Source organism: Monodelphis domestica, chromosome 6, assembly GCF_027887165.1.
Source record: "Monodelphis domestica isolate mMonDom1 chromosome 6, mMonDom1.pri, whole genome shotgun sequence".
In the NCBI taxonomy this organism is placed as follows: Eukaryota; Metazoa; Chordata; class Mammalia; order Didelphimorphia; family Didelphidae; genus Monodelphis; species Monodelphis domestica.
This window is the reverse complement of record NC_077232.1, coordinates 73,526,773-73,546,572: the sequence shown is the minus strand read 5'-3', so window position 1 is coordinate 73,546,572 and position 19,800 is coordinate 73,526,773. Positions and strand designations below refer to the sequence as shown.

Here is a 19,800-nt window from a genome sequence, read left to right as displayed (position 1 = left end):
TTCCTAGTGTTACAGGTGAGCCAGCCCTCCGGCCTGTGTGAGCATTCCCCCAGTCTGGCTTAGCCTCCAGGAAGCTGTCCTACAGCCCCATTTCCGCTACTCTTGGAATCCTTAGCAGAGGCACAGCTTGACTGTGTCCTCTGTTTCCCAGAAGTGAAAGGAACAAGGGAGACACCTCAGGTAGAAGCATAGAAACAAACTTTATTCTCTTCAGTGCTCATAGCGAGTTCCTTACACAATCAAGGAAATGATTTCTCTTTCCAAGCAGTGACTTATCAAAAGAAAAGCCACATCGCTCAGCTCCAAGTTCCCCACTCCAGCCCCAGACTCCTGACTGGGCCCAGCGATGGAAGAGCTGGTTCCTGGAGCCTGCCTGACCTCTTCTCCCTACGGTCCACCTTCCCGGCGCTGTAGGCCAGGAGGTGTGTGAGTGTGTGCCGCCCTGCAATCCTGCTCAGGCTGGACTCGGCCTCCCCCTAACCAAGGGGGAGGCTAGGAATGCCCCAGCATCCATCCAGGAGCCTCACATGACGGGAGGGTGCCACATAACTCCCCTGTGCTCCATAACCTGGAGGTGCCAGTGCTGGGGCTGTGGATGGGCCTGCTCTCACCACTGGTGCCACTGGTCTCTGCCCTGTTTCAACTCTCACCTCCAGGACCTGCTCAGGCACCACCATAGGCAGGTGCCTGCCTCCCTGGGGGTGGGGTGGAGCAGAGGCAGAGGAAGGTCATTTCCTTCCCAACAGCCCCCAGAACAGCCCTGTGTCAGGGAACTGCCCCAGAGCAAAGCCCTTAGACAGATGCAAAGAAAGAAAATCAAAACTGTGAAGAAAGAACCAGAGACATGGAGGTAGAGCCTGGGAGGGCTCGGTGTTGGCTGGGGATGTGGGGGAAGGGAGGGCAGGAGCAAAGCAGTGTGGGTGGCCTCAGCAGAAAGCCCACGGGCAGCAGGAGGCTTGGCTCAGGGATTCCTCAGTCATGGGCATCCAAGATGTCTAAATATTTGGCTTCAATAATTCGGGGCAGAATGAGGTACCTGATGGAGAGGAAGCGCATTAGTTCCGAGGGCTGGGCCCTGGCCCTCCTCCCTCCCAAACCCTCTCCCGACCCAGGCGCACCGGATGGGGATCATGGCAAACATGATGAGGGGGAAGATCATCTTCATGTAGGGCAGGGGCGACATGCCGAAGGCGCACAGCAGCAGCAGCTGGAGGACCTGCAGCCCTGTGAAGTAGTGGATCTTCCTCTGCGGCACCCGGCGAATGTAGTGGGTGGGGGGATACGCCGTCTGGGCAGGAGGGAAGGAGGCACCTGGGCTGATGCTCGGGCCCTCCCTCCCTCCCACCCTCCCTCCTCGGGCTCCCTGAACCTCAAAGGGAGGGGCCCTACCTGCTCCTTGAGAAGAAGGACGATCCGCTCGCAGAGCTGGCTGCCATCCAGGGAGGTGAACGCGACGTACAGGAACAGTCCATAGAGAACCGGCTTGGGGATGCTCTGCAACGGGATAGGGAAGAGCAGCAGCGAGAGCCCCACCAGGACGTTGGCTCCCAGGGCCGTCAGGCGCGTCTCCCTCACGCTCACTATCCTGCATGGGCAGCCACAGGGCCAAACGTGGATCTCCCGCGATGCAGCCCCGCCTCTCCCCCCTCCCACTTGCCGACGCACTTACGTCTCATAGATGTGGCCGAACTCCACGCGCTCCTCCACATAGGCGAGGGCTCGCACGTGCAGGGGGGAGTGGGGGTAGGTCGCGTAGATCCAGGGGAGGCCAAACAGGGAGAGGCCCATATTGATGATGGCGATCAGCAGCAGGTCCCAGTGGTACGCCGTGCCCTTCACCAGCCTGGGCACATGCACACACGGGTAACTGCCGTCAGCACCGGGGCGGCCCGAACACCCCTTTCCCCAAAAGGAAGAGTGGCCCTAGGGACACGGGGGGGAGGGCGGGGGAGAGAGAGAGGGCTCCCCGGGGGACAGCGAGGGGGGCGGGGCGGGGCGGGGCCGGGCGCGGAGGAGACACCTGTTCTGTGGATTATTGACCAAGAGAGCCACCAGGTTCTGTTCAATGAAGAAGAGCAAGGACAGGAGGAAGCCCAGGCCCATGGCGCTGCCCACCGCTGCCCAGGACAGGGTCTGGATTTGTGCCAGCTCAAACAGGGTCTCGTCGGGGTTATAGTTGAACTGCGACACTGGGATGGGATGGGATGGGTGGAGAAAGGGAAGGAGTGAACGGGGCGAGGCCTCCGGGAGAGCCGAGCCCCGCCCCCGGCCGCGCCCGCCCGCCCCGCGCACTCACTGTGAATATCCGAGAAGAGGTAGTGGTGAATGAGGGAGAAGGTGAGCACCGCGATGGGCAGGGCACAGTCGGACAGGACCTCCCGCACGCAGTAGTGAAGGTAGGGGCTGGGGGAGCGCGCAAGGACACAAAGTTAGCCCCGGCCCGGCCTGATCCCCCCTCCGGGCGGCTCCCCGCCCGCTCACCTCTTCTTGAACTGGTAGAGAGTGTGGCCCAGCCACACAGTGCCCAGCATGAGCAGAAGGCTCAGGAACGCTGCTTCGGGCTCAGGCTTGGCGTGCTTCGCCTCCAGGCGCTGGAATATGGAGCTGGAGGTGTTGAGCAGGACGCTGCTATTGAGGCCCAAGTCTGTCAGCGAGTTACTATGCCCACCCAAGGCGTTTTCCTGATAGAAATAGTTTTTCTTGAAGACTGCAGGGGACAGACACAGATGAACATACGGGTGTGGGCGCTTCGAGGAGACCGCGCCCAGCCACGGCTTAAACTAGTCCTCGGTGTCCCTCCGCCACCGCCTGGACCGGGCTTTCACATCCGCCCCCCTCCCCCCCCCCCCCCCCCCCCGCCGAGAAAGAAGGGGCCAGGCTCAGCCCTCCGTCACCCAATGAGCCCTTCTAGTCCGGCCGAGACTCAGAGGCCACCTTTCTTTGCAGACGCCCCTCTCTTTGGGCCCCTTCGGTCCCTTCACCTCCTAACCCGCCCCCCTCCCCCAAGCAGCCCTTCAAAGACTGGGCAGCCGCCGACTAGAAAAAAGGCCCCCTGAGAATGGGACTCTAAGGCCTCTCCCAGGTTCTTCCCCTGGCCTCCGCACCTCTGCCTCTGCCCCTGCTCCCCACCTTCTCCATCTCCATTCAGAAATCTTGGCTACACGTGCATGGTGGCCCCAGGCGGGGGCATGCACACACATGGAGGTTTCCTGCCGAACACAAACAACAGGAAACTCCAGGGGCAACATCGCAGGTGTACATGGCGGGAGGAAGAGCTGATCTGTGGGCCGCTGGCCGGGCTAGACCCCAAGATCCACTTCCCTTCTGGACCCTGGTTGGGAGGGCTGGCAGCGCTGGTCATTCCCCACCAGCCCTGCCCTTCGAAGCCTCGGTCGGGTCTTGTCCCCACCTCCAAGCGCACGCTAAAAACATGGGACTTCTCTCTCTCCCCGCACTTCCCTTAAGTGAGCACATGGGGCAGCCCAAACAAGGGAAAGGGGCCTCCTGGGGACGCCGCACAGTCAGGGAGGGAGCTCCCCAGGAGAAGGCAGAGGGCTAGCAGAAGGCACAGAAAGAACTGGGACAAGAGCAGATCCCGCGAGTTGCACGTTTATCCCCTTTGAGTAGGAATTGCTTCTAGTACATATTCAAGCTGCCCATGAAGAGCTCGCTTTAATCACCTCCTGACGCAGTCCATTCTGCTTTTAGATCCTTCTGCCAGCAGGAAGTTTGTCTGTTTGCTCCCCCCCCCCCTATATTGAAGCAAAATCAGCTTCCTCTCACCTCCCCACCCCGGCTACTTCTGCCCTCAGGGTCAAGCAGAACAAGCCCAATCTGTCTTTCACATTACAGTCCTTTGAATATCTGAAGACGTCTTTTTCTCCCCTTCGGGCCAAGGACCCTCCATTCTTTAACCGAGCCTCATTGTGCAGTCTCGGGACCTCTTCAAGCCTGCCATGACCTTCCTAAAGTGTGGAATCTAGAACTAAACTCAACAATCCAAATGTGGCCCAAACAGAACCAAGTGCAGGGGGACTGCCAGCTTCCTCGCTGTGGATCCTAAGGCCCCCTTTCCCGTGAACGTTCCTATCCATCTTGTCACACCATTATCCCATATGAAGCTTATGGTCCACTAAAGACTCCTGGCCTCTTTCTCATAATCCACTGCCAAGGGACAACTCTCTCACCCCATACTTGTACAACTGATTTTTAAAAATCCAAACAGAACTTTCCATTCTTCCTTAATTTGAGCCTTCACGATCACTGAATTAAACACATCATTCCAGCCTTTTGAGGTGATTTTGGATCCTTATTCCATTATCCAACGAGTAAAGCAGCCCCGGTGCCTATGATCTGCAGCCTTGCTAAGTCTCACACCTCTGCAATTATCCAGGTCACCGATAAAAATACCGAGTAGTACAGCAACTCAAGGTACCCGAGTGGACCTTTGTCCATTCATCACTCAGATCTCTCCATCGTGTCCACAAAGGTTTTGTTATTTTCTTGCTGAGACCCAGAAAATACCCTGTTATTGCCTATAGCCCTTTACTGATTCTACTTTAATAATCTTGTTTCTAAATAGTCTATTACAAGTGACCCTCTTCTGGCCCTTTTTGCTCCCAGCTTCCCTGCATGCTTACAAACCATCCTTTTAATAATCCATTTTAAAATGTGGCCAACGTGCCCCTCAAGCTGTCTTCTTGGATGGCCATCAGGTTCACTGGCCTGTAGTCTGAAGAATCAATCTCCTTTTTCAAAATCAAGATATTTATCAAGCTCTCAAGTTTTCCTCTCAGAGATCCCCAACAGTGGCTCCAAAGTCATAACTATCATTTCTTTCAGTATCTCAAAAGTGATTGGCAGAGGAGTCCAATGACTTGAGTTCCCTGAAGGCAGGAAGAGGCTCTCTTCCCATCCCTTCACTAAGATTGGGTTTCAACTACCAAATATTAATTTTTGTACTATTCTGTCCAGTCTCCAGACTAAAAGAAAACAGAAGAAAGCTGTCAAGTAGTTTTACTTTCTCTCTTTTCCATTTCCCTGTTTCCCTGTTCTATTTGTCTTTAATATAGGTTAAAAAACCAGCCCTTTTGCAGGGAGGGCAGGGGGGCCTTAACACTCATTATTCTCCAGAGTTTGTTTTGTTTTGTTTTTCCAACCTTTAGCATTACTAATGTTATTCTCATTGGTTCCCATCCCTCTTTGTATCCAGTCTGGGTTACTTGTTCCTGCTTCTTTTTTTAAACCTGAGCTCATCAGTTACAGCCATACCAGCCTCTTTAGATCACTCAGCTTAGCTTCCCTTGGCTGTATCCTTTGTGTTTGCATCTTTAGAATTTTGATCTGAAGAATCTCAACTTCCTTTTTTGATACTCAAACAAATGGATTCTAGCTAGGGGGGAGCTGGTAAATATTTAAAAACTGACTCCCCAAAGAAAAAAATTGTACTTACAACACTTTAAACTTAATTTATATTATTGACAGTTTCCCCTCATTTTCTTTTTCTTTTTTTTAAACCCTTACCTTCCATCTTGGAGTCAATACTGTGTATTGGCTCCAAGGCCGAAGAGTGGTAAGGGCTAGGCAATGGGGGTTAAGTGACTTGCCCAGGGTCACAGAGCTGGGAAGTGTGAGGTCAGATTTGAACCTAGGACCTCCCGTCTCTAGGGCTGGCTCTCAATCCACTGAGTCATCAAGTAGGCTGCCCCCATTTAGGTCCATTTTTACTGGAAAACATACTGAAGAAGTGGCTTTGCCAGGGTCATGCAATAAAGGTTGAAGGGAAGAGTCAAATCCACATGTCTTATCTAAATCCATAGGTCTCATCACTAAAGCATGCTGCCTTTCACTTCTTATCTTCTCTAAGGTGGTGGGATTGCTGCCTCCCAAAGTCCCTCACTTCTCCTTCTAATCCTCCTTATTGATCAGAACCAGGTTAAAAAAAAACAAACAAACAAGCCAAAAACCAGATCCTTCTCACTGTTTTTTTTAAGAAATTAAAATGTGAACAGGGAAAGTTGAAAGCTTATCCACTGCTTTATTCTTAGCAGACAAAAATGATACAGATAAAGGAAATGAAACTGAGGGATCTAACGAGACTGATATGGCTGCAACAATCTGACGAGCTCAGATTTTAAAAAGAAAAGTCGTTCAGGGGGCAGCTGGGTAGCTCCGTGGAGAGAGCCAGGCCTGGAGATGGGAGGTCCTGGGTTCCAATCTGGACCTCAGATACTTCCTGGATGTGTGACCCTGTGCAAGTCACTTAACCCTCATTGTTTATCCACTCTTCTGCTTTGAAGCCGATACCCAGTATTGATTCTAAGATGGAAGGTAAGGGTTTAAGAAAAAGTACAGCCCAAAGTAACCCAGGATCAATACAAAGAGGAATGGAGACCTAGGAGAATAATATTAGTAATACAAAATGTTTTGAGTATAGATAGATAAAGGTACACACACAAAACATATATACGCACATGTGTATCTTTTTTACCCAACTTTGTCTTACTACTTGCCAAGCCTTCCCTAGTGCCATGTTAGTCACCCTTCCAGACTCTTTGTGAGACCTCCCCTGCCCACTCCTCTAAATGGCAGGCACTGCAGCTGAATGCGCAGCTCTTCTCTGGCTGCTTCCTCTCTGGGGGCTTGCCCTCTGCAGATAGTGGAGGCCTGCATCTGCTGCTTCTCCAGCTGCCTGGCAGGATACCCCAATCGGCGGAGGTCGGGGAGAAAGAGACGTGAGGCGGGGAGGATGGGGAGGAGGAGCAGGACCTCAGGACTTACTTTTGACCATGCTCTTGACAGCATCCAGCACAAATGTGATGGAAATGAAGAGGGCGATGGTTTCCTCTATCGATCTAGGAGCAAGAACATCCATCCTGAGCACCAGACTGCTTTTCTCATCATTTCCATGTCACAAACAAGCCTGTCTCTGCCAGGAGGTTTCTAGGACTGACCAAAATCATGAGAGCTGACACTGAGATGATGCTGGATGTCTGGCAAAATGTCTCCCCCATCTTGTCTCCCCCGGGGTTCGCAGCATCCCTATGGCATCACTGCTCTGGGCAGTCTAACTACATTTGACAGATGAGGAAACTGAGGTTGGGGACCTCTTAAGGGACTCGACCATGTTCACCTGCTGGAGGAGAAAGGATCTGAACCCAAGCTCTGCCTCCTTCTCCCTCCACAGAAGAGTAATGCTCTTTATTCCCACCTCTGCCCATGCCAGGGCGGAAGGGGCAAGGGGAGGGCACAGGAGTTAGCTCCTTTGGAGCAGGAGACCCTGAGCTGGACATAGGCTATTGCTGCTGCCCTTCCCTGCCTTTCCATGGCTTGGTCTGGGGTCCGCCAAGCTGAGACTCCTTAGAAGTGTGAGGGCCAGAGGAGACATTCATCCCGGTGACCCTGACCACCCCACTGATCCCCCTCCAGACCAGAGGCCCGACTTCGCCTCTCTGTGAGGAGGGAGGGGATGAGGACAGCAGAAGATGGGGAAGGGTCTGGGGGATGGGGATAGCACTACCTCTTGAAAAGCTTCATAATAAGGCTCAAGTTGAAGATGGCGTAGATCACCAGGAAGAAACTGTTCCATAGTCCGGTCCAAGCATAGAAGGCGCTGAAGTCCAGCTTGTAATCTTCACAAATGCGACTGATCACTGAGGAAGGAATGACCAAAAGGGCTGAGACGGATGCCATGGGAAGTCAGGCCTGCAGGAGATGGAGAAAGGGACCGCCTGCCAAGCGGCAGCTCCTGTCATTGAGAAGAGCTTTCCCCCAACTCCCTGCCCAACCTAGCCGTGAGACTCTGGGAAGGAGGAAGCTTGAGAGCGGCTCTGGGGAAAGGGATGGAATAAGCAACACTCGGGGGCTTTTGGACGGGCCCTACAGCCAAAGGGCCTCCTCTCCAATCCATAGCCCGGGAGGAGGCTGGGTAGGGCTCACTGACCATGTATGTAGAGGGCCAATGGTGCTGTGGTAAGCACCACCACCAAAGGCTGTCCCGAGAACAGTGCATACACGAGGCTGCCGATGCTCTGACCAGCGATTGTTTTCTGGACATCTGGAAGGGCAGAAAACAAGCAAGCCTTAGACGACCAGGGGACCTCTGGAAAGGGTAGGGAAGACGGTGAGCTGGGGCCTCAGGATAGCTCAGATTCCATCAGATTTTTGGTAGGGATTATTTCCCTCTTATTCAAGTTCTGGCTGTGGCCAAGGCACATGGGCTGGACACTGTAGGAAAAGAGTGGATATTCTCTGGGCAAGGACCCTGAGCCCCTATGCTCCACAGAAAGAGGTGGGTGGAGTCCTTCCTTCTGAATACCAACTCACCAATAGCTCCCTTTGTGTTCTCATCATTGAGGGAACCAAAGGCAATGCTTGGCAGGAGGCAGGCAAAGTATAAAAAGATCATGGTGGTGAGGTACTTCCCCAAAGCCTTGTTGCTTCCTATCACACCTGGTTGGGGGGAAGAGGTCAAAGGTCAAATCCACTCCAATCCAGGAAGACTGTGGCTAAACGGGGGACACGTGCCCTCGATCACAAATGGTGTGCCCGAGGCAATGACAGTAAGAAAGAATATGATGATAATGGTGATGTCTGACAGTCGTACAGAAATTTAAGGCTTACCAAGTGATTTACATATACTCTTTCATTTGCTCCTTACAATCACTCTGTTTTATAGGGGAGGAAAATGAGGTTAAAGAGCCTTGGTGGTTTTGCCCACAGCCACATCATTAGGGTCAGAGGCAAGACCTGAACCCGAGGCTCCCTGGAGACTCTGATAACCCCTATAGGCAAAGGCCTGAGTCTTCAGTACTACATTTTATCACCTAGCCAAAGTCTCCCGGGACACTCCTACCCCTGCACATGCTCACCATCCGTGAAGTCCAGTGTGTACACAGGAAACCTCCTGGCGATGTCCTCCATGATTCCCTTCCCCAGTTTTAGGAATTGATGACACTGGCGGGAGGTGAGAGGGGGTACAAGTTGTTCAGAGGGAGCCCTGGCACGTAGTGCCCCCTTTCAGGCTAAGGCCCCCTCCCTACTCACACGCAAAATAATGTGATCGTGATCCCCACGGGCATCCGTTTCTTGGATGTGCAAGGACTGCAGTTTGAGCACGCTGAGCTTGTGCCTCTGTTGCACCAGGGCTTCCTTGAACTCCTCCTTGGTGCGTGTCTCCAGCAGCCGAAGACGAAAGGTCATGTCCGAGAATATGGTTGCAAACGTCCGTCCCACCTCGATGGCCGTCTTGGTGCTTTTCTGGGATGCCAGCACAGGTCAGGGGGGCACTGACATCCAGCCCTTCCCCATGTGCAGAGCAAGCCCTGCCAAGGTCACTCACCATCTTGAGCGGAGCCATTATCAGGATCACAAACCGCACCTCGCATGAGTTCTCGCCCCAGTTCTGGGGACGCACCAGGCGGCTGATACACACGTGGCGCCGCTGCAGTGACTTGATGGTACATCTGGGGTCAGAGGAAAGACACGAGAACCGTGACACCCTGGGCCAGCGTGGCCAGGCCTGGAGAGGAGGCATGGGGACACACGTGGTACTCACATGACACAAAGCCAGGACTGCTGGTACCGGATCCCAGTAACAGTGGCTGTGACTCCTTGGATTATATCTGTGAGGAGGTGAACTACGGAGAACAGGGGCAGAGTCAGAAAGGAACAGAAACAGGCCCCCTCAGCTTGCCCTTTTCCATGCTTTTAGTTCCATCCTCCCCCACCCCCACTCCATCCCTCTATGTCCTTCCCAGCCTGGGAAGAGAAGGGCAGGCAGGAAGCCGGAGGCCCTGCAACCTCTGGGGAAGTGGAGCTGAGGGGGTAATTACCAGTTCCCTGTCGAGGAGCTCCCGAATCGGTGAAAAGGGTTGCCGTGACTTGGTCGAAATCAAAGCTAGGTTCAGCATTGTTTGGGTCTCGGGAAAGATGCAGAAGCATCTCATGCAGCACGTCATCCAGGGTTGTTGCTGTCTCATTCAGGATGATGGTGGAGCGTGCCAGGAAGCCATCCACGTCACGGCGTGCCCGGACCTCCTCCTCAAAGTTCTTTAATTGCAGGTACTGGGGATTGGTTCAACCCAGCAGACAACGGGACACAAGGAGAGAAAGAAATGAAGACAATCAGACAGACACACACACCTGGGGTCCCAGGCACTTGTGCAGATTTACCTGTGGAAACCCAAAGGCGATGAGAAAAAATACAACTTTTCCTCCCTTTGCCTAAATCCAACTCAAAACATCCCTCTTCTCTGAGACGTCTCAAATGAACGGTGCTCGGCTCCAGATCCCCAAACCCAAGAACTCTGTCTCTGCCTGTTTTCTCTACTTGGCCCAATACCCACTCATCTCGAATGGGCCCGGGGCTGGGGAGTTATGGAAGTGGGCACCCTGAGGGGGGATAGTTTTGTGGGGGGCTGGGACACACACCCTCACATCTCCCACTCCCCCAGGGTGGGTGGTCACGGGTACAGCTCACCTTTCTGGAGGTATGAAGGAGAACACAGCCAGATGTAGCATTTTCTGGGAGAGACGAGGAGGAAGTTTGTCTAGGTCCCAAGCTGAGCTCATCCCCCAGCCTGGACCTGCCATCCCCACCCAGGACCACTCTGTTCATACCAGTCAAATGAGCCTGCATGTCAAGATTGAAGTTGACAAAAAAACGGATACTCTCTCCAGACACAATGGAAGAATTGACCATGTCAAAAGCTTCTTCCGTCGTTCCCTCGGCACCATCTTCCGTGTCACAATTGAGGTAGTCTGGGTGGATGGAAGCAGTAACAGATATGTGACACACCAAAATGGGCAGGTGGCCTCTGAAGTTGGGCCATGGAGACAGGCAAACCCACCCCCCAACCCCAGGCCCAGACCAGTAGATGGAGACAGACACACACAGCCATGTGGCTAGCGCTTTGGTGGGTGTATCCACTAGGAAACAGACCACGGAGTCTGGGCATGAGGGTTAGCCCCTGGAGCCAGGGCGGCTTCTGTGTGTGGACTCTCCGTTCTAGACCCCCCCAAAAGAGCAAAGACTCAAGTGACTGAGGGAGACAGGGCCTTGGGCACAGAGACCACAACAGAGACAAGGATGGAGACAGGGAGTCAGAGATGGAGAGAAGGCATCCAGAGCAGCAGGAAGGACCATGGAGGGGAGGAGACTTGTGTTCTAGTCACCCTGCCAGTGAAACAAGAGGTTATCCTTGCTCAAACCCTCTCCTTGGCAAAGAGGGGTGGGGGAGGGAGAGGGAGAGAAAGGTGCTTGTCTCCTCTTCTGTGAAGGGACGGGCTTGAACTAGATGGTGTGGAAAGGTGCTCCCAATAGTCAGTTAGTCGGAGAGAACCTGTCCTGATCTCCGACGCAGTTGGAGGGGTCAAGGGACAGAGAAGGGACTAGAGGGCCGGGAGGATGAGGTGACCCCTCCTGGGGGACTGACCAAGGGCCTCCCACTAGCTCCTATTCTGACATTGCTATCAAGGACTCCTTCCACCCTATATAAGAGCCTGGAATTGAGGAAATGGTCCCGGGGTGCTCCTCTTGTCCTCCCCTAATCTGGCCCATTTGGAGAAAGAGAGACAGAATTCTTATTTTCCCAGCATCTTCACCTCCCATAAACCACTTCTTCCTCCTTGGTTCCTCCTTCCCCTCCCCTACTGAAGAGGTGAGTGTGGGAAAAACCGATGAAAAATGAGGGGGGGGGGGAAGGACTGCTGGGGAGAGGCTGGTGGGCTCTAGTAGTTCCTGGAGGGTCATGGATTAACCTTCCTATTGCTAGGATCCTATTGGCCCCTCTTTATGGCCTCTCCCTATTTACTTATCCTTTGCCTAACCAATCTCCTGTTCAGTCTCCCTGACCTGATATTTGTGGGCTCTCCAAATGGTCTCAACCTCAGCCTACAGATGATCTCCCTTAGCTGCCCTGCCTTTACTCACATTGCCCTTCTCTGGTATCATACCCTACTGTACCCATTATTCAGGGCCAGTTCAAGGTCCTCCTCCTCCAGGAAGCATTTCTGGTGTTTCCAATGCACTCAACCTCCCTTATGTTCCTATATTCCACCAGGGATACTGGCATCATATATTCTAGCACTAGGCTATATCTATTCTGTTCTCTCTTCCCTTATCTGAGTCCTGCAGACATCAAGTCCTCCTCCGATAGTGGGTCCATTTCCTTTCTCCTTCCAGACTACAAATCCCACCCCCCTTCTTCCCAAGTGCAACATGAACTGCAGGAAGACTTGGGGGAATGTGGAATTGCCCTAAACTGATGGAGAAACTACAATAAATATATTTCTCCCTCCCATATTGGCCCTCTCTCACCCCCCCCCCATTCACTCACTGATGTATGGGGGGGTGATTCACACTGACTCATTTCCCCATTCACCCAACTATAATTCCTCCCCACATTCCAACTACCATGGATACTCCCCTCCCTAGGCTCAGGTCCTACAAGGGAGTTACCATTTGGAGCCTATCCTTGGGAGCTGAGGGGTCTATGAATCTATCTCCCCACCAGGGCACTTGTCCCACTGACCTCTGGGGTCTCTGACTTTCTATCCCCAATTATATAAACCTCACTCCTTCTCCAAACTGTCTTTCCCTTTCATGGAAAACTTTCTCCAGGGGATTTTTCTTTTGCCCTCAATCTTCTCCTAGGAAGTCTTCAATTCTCCCTGTCCCTAGATCCCAGGACCCAGAGAAAAGGTGGGCTGGTTCCTCACTCTTTGCATTGTTCTCAAACTACCATGCTTTCCTCCCACTTAAGCTGATATCTTCTTATGCCTTTATCCCTGGCTACTGGCCTCCAGGCTTCTCTTACAATCCTAGAATTAGAAGAGACCTCAGAAGTCATTTTGTTTAATCATAATTCTCCTGCCTTCTCCCATGAGTCTAGCCCTGACTCAGTTTCCCATGACACTCCAACCCATACCCTCATCCCCATTGTTGGCTCTAGGCCTTCATCTCTCCCTGGGTCAGCCACATGTGACATGATCAAACCCTGGATGATACTATGGCCTGGCCTAGTTTAATACTGGACAATGGAAAGTCTCCCAAGCCAAAAGACTGCCTAGGTATCCAATGAAATGACTGATGAATGGGCTGCCTGAATGCTGGGCCTCCTGCCTGATGGGCTGGTTTGTGGATTCTTGGACTGATAGACCACATAACTGGTAGTCCTTCACTGATGAACTCTATGACAGATGAGCTGGTTCACTGAAGGACCAGCCTGGGCCAGCTGACTGATGATGGCTTATCAGACTGACAGGCCAACCCACAGGCAGATGAGCTGCCTGGCAGACCCCTAACTTGACAGGTTGACCCACCTGATTAATGAAATGCCTGGAAGATTGTCTATCTCCCCTTCTGAGGGCAGGGAGTCCCTTTGAAAAGGAGCATGAATTGCTGAGGCCTCTTCCATGTCCTCTGATAGGAGGGGACCAGAGACACCAGTAGAGTAAGTCTGGGTAACTGGGTTTCTAGTCTTTGTCCATCTCTGCCTGGTCTTTGTCAGGTTAGTCTTTGTCCTGGGAGGTCTGTCTTTCTAGAAGAAGACCAAGATCTAGAGGATAAGTGGAAGAGGGCAGACTAGATTTCCTTAAAGGCACTAAGCCCAGCTTAAAGTGCAGCTAGGTAGAATGGTACATAGAAATGCTGGACCTGGAGGCAGCAAGATGAGTTCAAGTCCAGCCTCAGATACTTCCTAGCTGCGGGACCCCGGGTGAATCGCCGAACCTTAGTTTGTTCGGCTCCTCCACTATAAAATGGTCACAACATTAGCACCTACCTTGCAGGCTTGCAGGGAGGATCAAGTGAGGTAATATTTTGTAAAGCACTTAGCACATAGTAGGTGGCCGAGAAATGCTTATTCCCTTTCCTTCTATAGCTACTTAAGGAGAAGGAAAAGACCCATGTCTCCAAGGAAGAGACCGTTCTGGCCATCAGGAAAGCTAGTGCAGGTCTGGAGAAAGCAGAACCAGGGGACTGTCCGGTCTCCTCGGGGGCTCGTGAGACTCATTTCTGATGCCACTTAGTCGGCATCTCCTCTCCCATGTGCCTACTGTTTGTGGAGGTAGAAGAAGCTACAGATGCTGTCTCACCGGCTGTTATCTATACAGGAGAGCACAGCAAAGACAGTGGCACAAGCCCTTCTCTTCCACCCCAACCCCCAGGCCAGGGCAAAGACCAGCAAAACAGCTCCCAATGACGGAGACAACACGGCAGGCAGAGACACAGAAGGGCACAAACGGACAGGGCAGGACAGGAAACAGACAGACAGACAGACAGCCGGGCACAGGCAGATACCAAGAGGCAGGAGTGGAGAGGGGAGACAGACAGGCAGGCCAGAGGAGAGATAGGAAGATAGGTCAAAAGACAGCAGGAGAAGTAGAGGCAGGGAAATAGGCACAGACAGATAAGCAGGGAGGTTGAGACGGACGGGTCATCGGAGGAAAGGGTGCTGAGACCAACGGGCCAAAAGACCATGGCAGGCGGGCAGCCAGAGAGGCAGCCAGACAAGCAGAGGCTCAGGCTGTCCGGTAAAGCAGGAGTTGAGACAGATAGATAGGCAGGCAGGCAGGCAGGCAGGCAGATAAGCAAAGGGTTGCTTGCTCTTACCAGATTCTTCAGTGAAGAACCCTTTCTGAGACATCGCTGCAAGTAGGCTTTCTACAAAGAAAAGAGAAAGAAGATGGACCAGAAATCCGAGATGCCATCTCGCCCGGCTGCTCCCAGTTAGGAGATACCAGGCAAGGCCTCCAGGCGGCTCTTTTCTCAACCCTGTTTCCCCACCCGGCCCGCCGGTGGACCTTAGGGACACCTCAGCCAGGTCGAGCACCCGCTCTCCCCGGGGGAGCCCAGGATGAAGGGGCAAGTCGTGCTTCTCCCAAAGAGAATGGGGCATGCTCACCTAGTGCAAGGACTCTGGCAGGGTTCAGAAACCAAGGACTTTACTCCAGAGGCAGGACAGTATAACCGGGATAAGGCGAGGGCTAACCACGCGTCCTGGAGGCCTGGAAGAGAAGGAATTCAGTCATTCAGACCAGGGTAGGTATGACCGGAGGCTGTCCCCGGGATGCAATGGCGAGGAGGAGGCCCTTTCTTGGGCAGTATTTTCCTCCAGATGGGGGCGTGTCTCTTCCTCGGCTTTTGGATAAGTCTTCTCCCTCCACCCCTCCCTTCTCTCCTCCCTGTCTCCCTCTCCACCCCCCAACTCCGCCCCTTAAACTGGGCTCTCTCTCAGAGGCGCTGAGATGGAGAAGGAAAAGTTCTCTTTCCCTTTTTCTCTGGGTTGGGGTAGAAGTGGGAATGGGCAAACATATTCAAGTCTTCGGGTCTCTGCTGTCTCTGGGAGGTCACATTCTCTGGATATCTCTCTCCCATGACAATTCTCAGAAGAGGAGGGGCAGGGCACATTCTCCTGAATAAGCAAAGGCCACGGTGGAAGGGGCTACAGCCCCCATTTCTACCCTTCCTCCTACCAGAATTCAGTGCACCTGATGGGGGTGTGTGTGTGTGTGAGACAACATCAGAGAGCAATAATCAGTGTCTTGCACCTTTGCTTAAACACACACTATTACTCCAAAAATCAAGCATTTGGACACTCACAGTGCTGTCTTTACAGAGTCAGGCACACACTTTCCCTCAAGAATGGGCTTGCATCTTTATGGATTTTTCAAGAGTTTCAACATGTTTTTGAGGTCTGGAAGACATCTGTATGGAGTAGTATTTCTGGGATTATCGGCTTCCTTTTGTTCCCCTCATTTAGGGGAAGGGGGAGGGGATTACTTAGGAAATGAGTGATTAGGAAAAATCTGATTTCCAAGGCTCTTTTCCCACCTGGAAGAGTCCAAGACCTTTCACAGTGAGCTGGGGGACTGAGAAGCCCTGAGAAAATTCCTAGCAAGCATACTGAAGGGAAGAGGAAAGAGTAGCACCTAAAAGATCCATTGTTGAGAAACAGAAGGGTGAAAATAAGGCTTGGCTTAGGAAAATGGAAGTGGGAAAGGTAAAGTTGAGTTTGGGTGGGTGGGAGGCAGGACAAACTACCCACCAAATCCAGGTGGAGATCAAGGGGAAAAGAAGGGAATGAATGGCCTCTCTAGCATGCCTGAGTTTTCTCAGTATGGTTGGCCATGGCAGACAAGAACTGGGCACTGAAGATGTGACAGAGTAGGACAGTCTGACCCTGAGCAACCTAGGCAGACTGGGAGGGAAGGGAGAGCATTGAGGCACCGAGTATGCCCTTCCCTTTAATCAATCACCCAATGTGGGACAAAAAACCCTAAGCAAACAAAAATGAGGTAATGTGGAAACTAAAGCAAGCCCTTCCTCAGAATTAGTTCTGGGTACTAATTCCCCACACACCTTTATAGACCTTCTTATTCCCTATATTTCTGCCAAATATAAACACTCCCAGAATTAACTCTGCCCCAGCCCCTGCGTGTTCTAGTCACGATCTCCATTTCTGTTCTAGTCCTAGCCCGGTCTTCACTACCACAGGCTACAGGGAAAGAAAAACCCTAGGAGGCGACTTTGTTCATTTTCTAGAGGAGGAAACTAAGCCCCCAAGAGGTCCCCCAACTTGCTCGGAGTCACTCCGATGGGAAGGTAGAGACTGGAATTCTGCTTCTTTCCTGTTCTCCTTAACCCCAATTCTCCAGATCTCTGCTCCCCACTCTGCTGCCTGTTTACAAGCTTGTTCAGACCTCTAGGCGCTTATCCATCTGCTCCCTTTGCCATTTGCTCTCCAGACTTGTGCTCCCAAATACCTGGCCCACCACAACCTGCTGCCGGGATCCAAGGCAATCTCCGATTATGGCTCAGGCCTGCCTCTGGGAAGTGTGTGGGGAGTGGGACGCCAGCGGCAGGTTTCTGTGCTAGCTCCCCCCACCCGCTCTGAGGGGGGGCCTGCGCGTGTGTGTCAGAGCCAGGTGTCTCTGCGCGGGCACATCGCTAGTGTATGTGGTAGGTGCAGACTGGCAGTCATGCAGAAGGAAGGCTAGGACTATCGTGAGAACAAGCGGGCAGGCGGGGTTCATGTGCCCATTCCCCTGGGCTGTTTCAGCGGCTGAATCTCCAGGGAGGGGAAGCCAGCACCATCTCGTGCCCTCCGGTGAAAGTGCCCGGGGCGGAGCTGCCGGGGCTCCCGGGCTGCTCTCGGCTGAGCCGGGAAACTGACAGTTCTCCCGGGGAGCTGGGGCAGGAAGGCAACTATGCACTAACGCTGCCCAGAGAGGCCACGCTCAGGCCGGCTGGAATATTGCCGCCCAACTTCCTGCGGCCACCCGCCTGCCCCACGCCTCCTCCTCAAGGCTCAAGGTATGCAGGTGGGTCCTAGGAAGCGAAGGAGAATCATCGCGGCTCCGCTACTTCCCAGCTAGGTGACCAAAGACAACGTCTCCAAACCTCAGCTACCTTCTTGCGAAAACGAGGCGGCTGGATTCGCGCGTTCCCCCTCTCCCGAGCGTTCCCAACCCTTCCATCCCTGGTACCCCGACTGAAGGAGGGCCACAGGATTCCCTGGAGGCGGTGGCTCTGCTTCTGTCCGAAGAGGACTGCCGGAATAGCCCCCCAGAGGCACCAGGAGTCCCAGGGCGTGCCACAGGAGAGGGATGCAAGCATCCCCTCCGACTAGGGCTGGGGGGAGGCCGGAAAGCCTCCGTGAATGGGGCTCTGTGTGTCGAAACGGAGAAAGCTCGCAAGGGTTTCGAGGTGGGAGAGGTGTCCTGCGCACCTTACCTCGGAATTCTCTTCTCAGGGGGTGGCCTCCCTCTAGCTCGGCAGCAGCAGCAGCAGCCCCCCAGGTGCTAGCGTCCTCCCGACGAGTCCCTAATGGATCTCGATTTCGGTGTGTGCTGTGGCCTGGGCTGTCGGCACTCCCCGAAGGAGGTAGAGCCAAGACCACACAATGGGGGTGAGGTGCAGCTGGTGGTCGCTTCCTCAACTATCCCCACCCCCGGGATCAGAGCAGGTGGGGTCGGGCCGAAGTCGGCCGCTCCTCCCTCGTAGCTGAAAGGGGCCGCAAGCCGACCTCAGACCCCTGCGACAAGCCAGGGACTTCTAGAGCCCGCCCCTCGCCTCGGGAGTCCACTCTTGCCCCGGGCCCCCGTCTGTGAATGGGCATCCCTGGCTCCTAAGGTTCGGGGTGCTTCGGCCCAACTCTCTTCAGCTCCCCTTTCCGCCCCTCCCCGCAGCGCTCACCTCACTGTCAGAGATGGAACACTAGCCTAGCAACCGCGGGCCTCCGGCGGCCGAACCAGTCAGCCCATCACCGGGGCGGCCGGGACGAGGGCGGCCTGGGGAGCTAGGCAGCGGCGTGCTTTTCTGGGGCGGGTGGCTCGGCGACTCTCCTCCGGCGCCCCGATATCCCACCAGTCTCACCGCTCCGGGCGGGCAGAGAACTGGGAGGCGGAGGCGCGAGGGTAACCAGCCCCGCGACACACCCCCAGTCCGCCCGGCGGGGGCGGGGGGGGGGGGGGAAGGGAGGGAGGAGGCGGGTGTGTGTGCGTGACTGCGTGTGAATGTGTACCTGGGTGTGTGTGTGTGTGTGTGTGTGTGTGAGACTGCATGTGAGTCTGGGGCTGTGTGTATTGGGGAGGGGGGCGGACACTGCCACAGCCCCGGGTGTCTCTGGGTTGGGCCACAGTGGGTGAGGAGGGGATCCACTCGTGTGTGCGAAGAGTGTGCCGCGCTGCGGCGTGTGTTGGAGGCCCGGTGCCCACCTGCAGTGTGTGTGTGTGGGGGGGGGCGGGACGTTCTCAGTCACATCCACTCCCGGCCGAGTTTGGGAAGGGGAAGACAATGACGCCGCCTAGCCTCGGGGTTTGGGGCTTTTAGGGACGGCCCGCTGGGCTGTGGGTGCTGAGGGGATTTGGACTCATTGAAGTGGGGTAGAACTGGGATACAAGCATCTCCCCTTTCATCTGAGCAGCTGGCAAATGAGTGCTGGGAAGGGTCTGGCCCCCTTCGGAGAAGGGGCTGGGGCGCAGGCAGGGATCTTAAGGTTTCACTCTTCCTCCTCTAGAGACCAGCGCCCAGGAGAGGAGGGAAGCTCCGCCTCCCTTTCCCCAGGGATCTCAAGTTTCCTGAAGGCCCGTCCCTTCTTCCCTTTAGGTGTTGGCCCTACTAAACTGGGTTCAGAATCGCCCTCGTTGGGGAGTCCCCAGGATTGTTTTTGCATATGCTAAGTAACTGTCTAAGGGTACATTTGGGGGAGCTCTGGACATGCTGCTCTCACTTTTCTGATGGAAACACAAAACCTAGGACCAGACTTCCCTTAAACAGGAGCTCTGGGTTGGGGCTCTGAGGTCCTAGATAGGTGGCAGGCGCTCCCAATCTTTGGAAGGACAAGGAGGGAGGGAGGCCTGTCCAACACTCTTACCTCTCTAATGCTCAGTCTCCTTCCTCTTTTCCCTCCTGCCTCTCCTGGGTCACACTAGTCTAGTGTCTAGTGGTAGTCTCTCGGTGATTGAGTATGACTATTGTCTTTGTGCAGTTTCATCTACGGTGTACCTTCATGTGGCTTTGGAGTCCAAAGGCTGAGGTGCACAATTTGTGGCAGTTGTTACGGGAGGTGCGGTTGTGGCCTGGTGTTGGCGTTCACGCGCAGTGGCAAGATGTCGACGTCACTCATCTTCAAAGGTGGCGGCATCATGGTGAATGTGGGTTCGCCAGCTGCTTCTGTCAGAGGCAGCGAGTTCTAGTTGCTTTGGTGTCATGCCAGCCCACTTCAAGTTGGACTTTAGCTGATCCTTGAATCTTTTCCTTGGTCGGCCTTGTTTCCCCAGTCCAGCTGACAGTTC

General features: G+C 54.0%; 1 protein-coding gene across 3 annotated transcripts; it reads right to left on the bottom strand.

Moving 5' to 3' along the window:
- Positions 1 to 181: 181 nt before the first annotated feature.
- On the bottom strand, positions 182 to 15,008 carry SLC4A11 (solute carrier family 4 member 11). Of its 3 annotated transcripts, XM_056802259.1 has the most exons (20): positions 14,907 to 15,008; positions 14,615 to 14,665; positions 10,621 to 10,761; positions 10,481 to 10,524; positions 9,834 to 10,065; positions 9,557 to 9,638; positions 9,341 to 9,464; positions 9,046 to 9,258; positions 8,871 to 8,955; positions 8,326 to 8,451; positions 7,943 to 8,056; positions 7,520 to 7,652; positions 6,781 to 6,854; positions 2,482 to 2,707; positions 2,297 to 2,403; positions 2,021 to 2,189; positions 1,670 to 1,843; positions 1,390 to 1,585; positions 1,119 to 1,288; positions 182 to 1,036 (listed from the first exon to the last, which is right to left on the bottom strand). In XM_056802259.1, the coding sequence occupies exons 2-20, from the start codon at positions 14,646 to 14,648 to the stop codon at positions 973 to 975; spliced, it is 2,508 nt and encodes an 835-aa protein (XP_056658237.1). In that variant the 5' UTR covers positions 14,649 to 14,665; positions 14,907 to 15,008; the 3' UTR covers positions 182 to 972. The 3 variants fall into 3 exon arrangements, with proteins under 3 accessions (XP_056658237.1, XP_056658236.1, XP_056658238.1); XM_056802258.1 differs by having other exon boundaries at positions 10,481 to 10,761; XM_056802260.1 differs by lacking the exon at positions 182 to 1,036 and having other exon boundaries at positions 1,122 to 1,288; positions 1,390 to 1,494; positions 10,481 to 10,761.
- Positions 15,009 to 19,800: the final 4,792 nt, after the last annotated feature.

Bases quoted from the DNA above. Each gene is read 5' to 3' on its own strand.
- SLC4A11 (XM_056802258.1), bottom strand. From the start codon at position 14,648: ATGTCTCAGAAAGGGTTCTTCACTGAAGAATCTG. The intron at 7,653-7,942 runs GTCAGTGAGCCC...TTCCTTCCTCAG, and splicing joins ATTGGCCCTCTACATACATG to TGATCAGTCGCATTTGTGAA. The intron at 2,708-6,780 runs GTAAGTCCTGAG...TGTCCCCTGCAG, and splicing joins TGTCAAGAGCATGGTCAAAA to TCTTCAAGAAAAACTATTTC.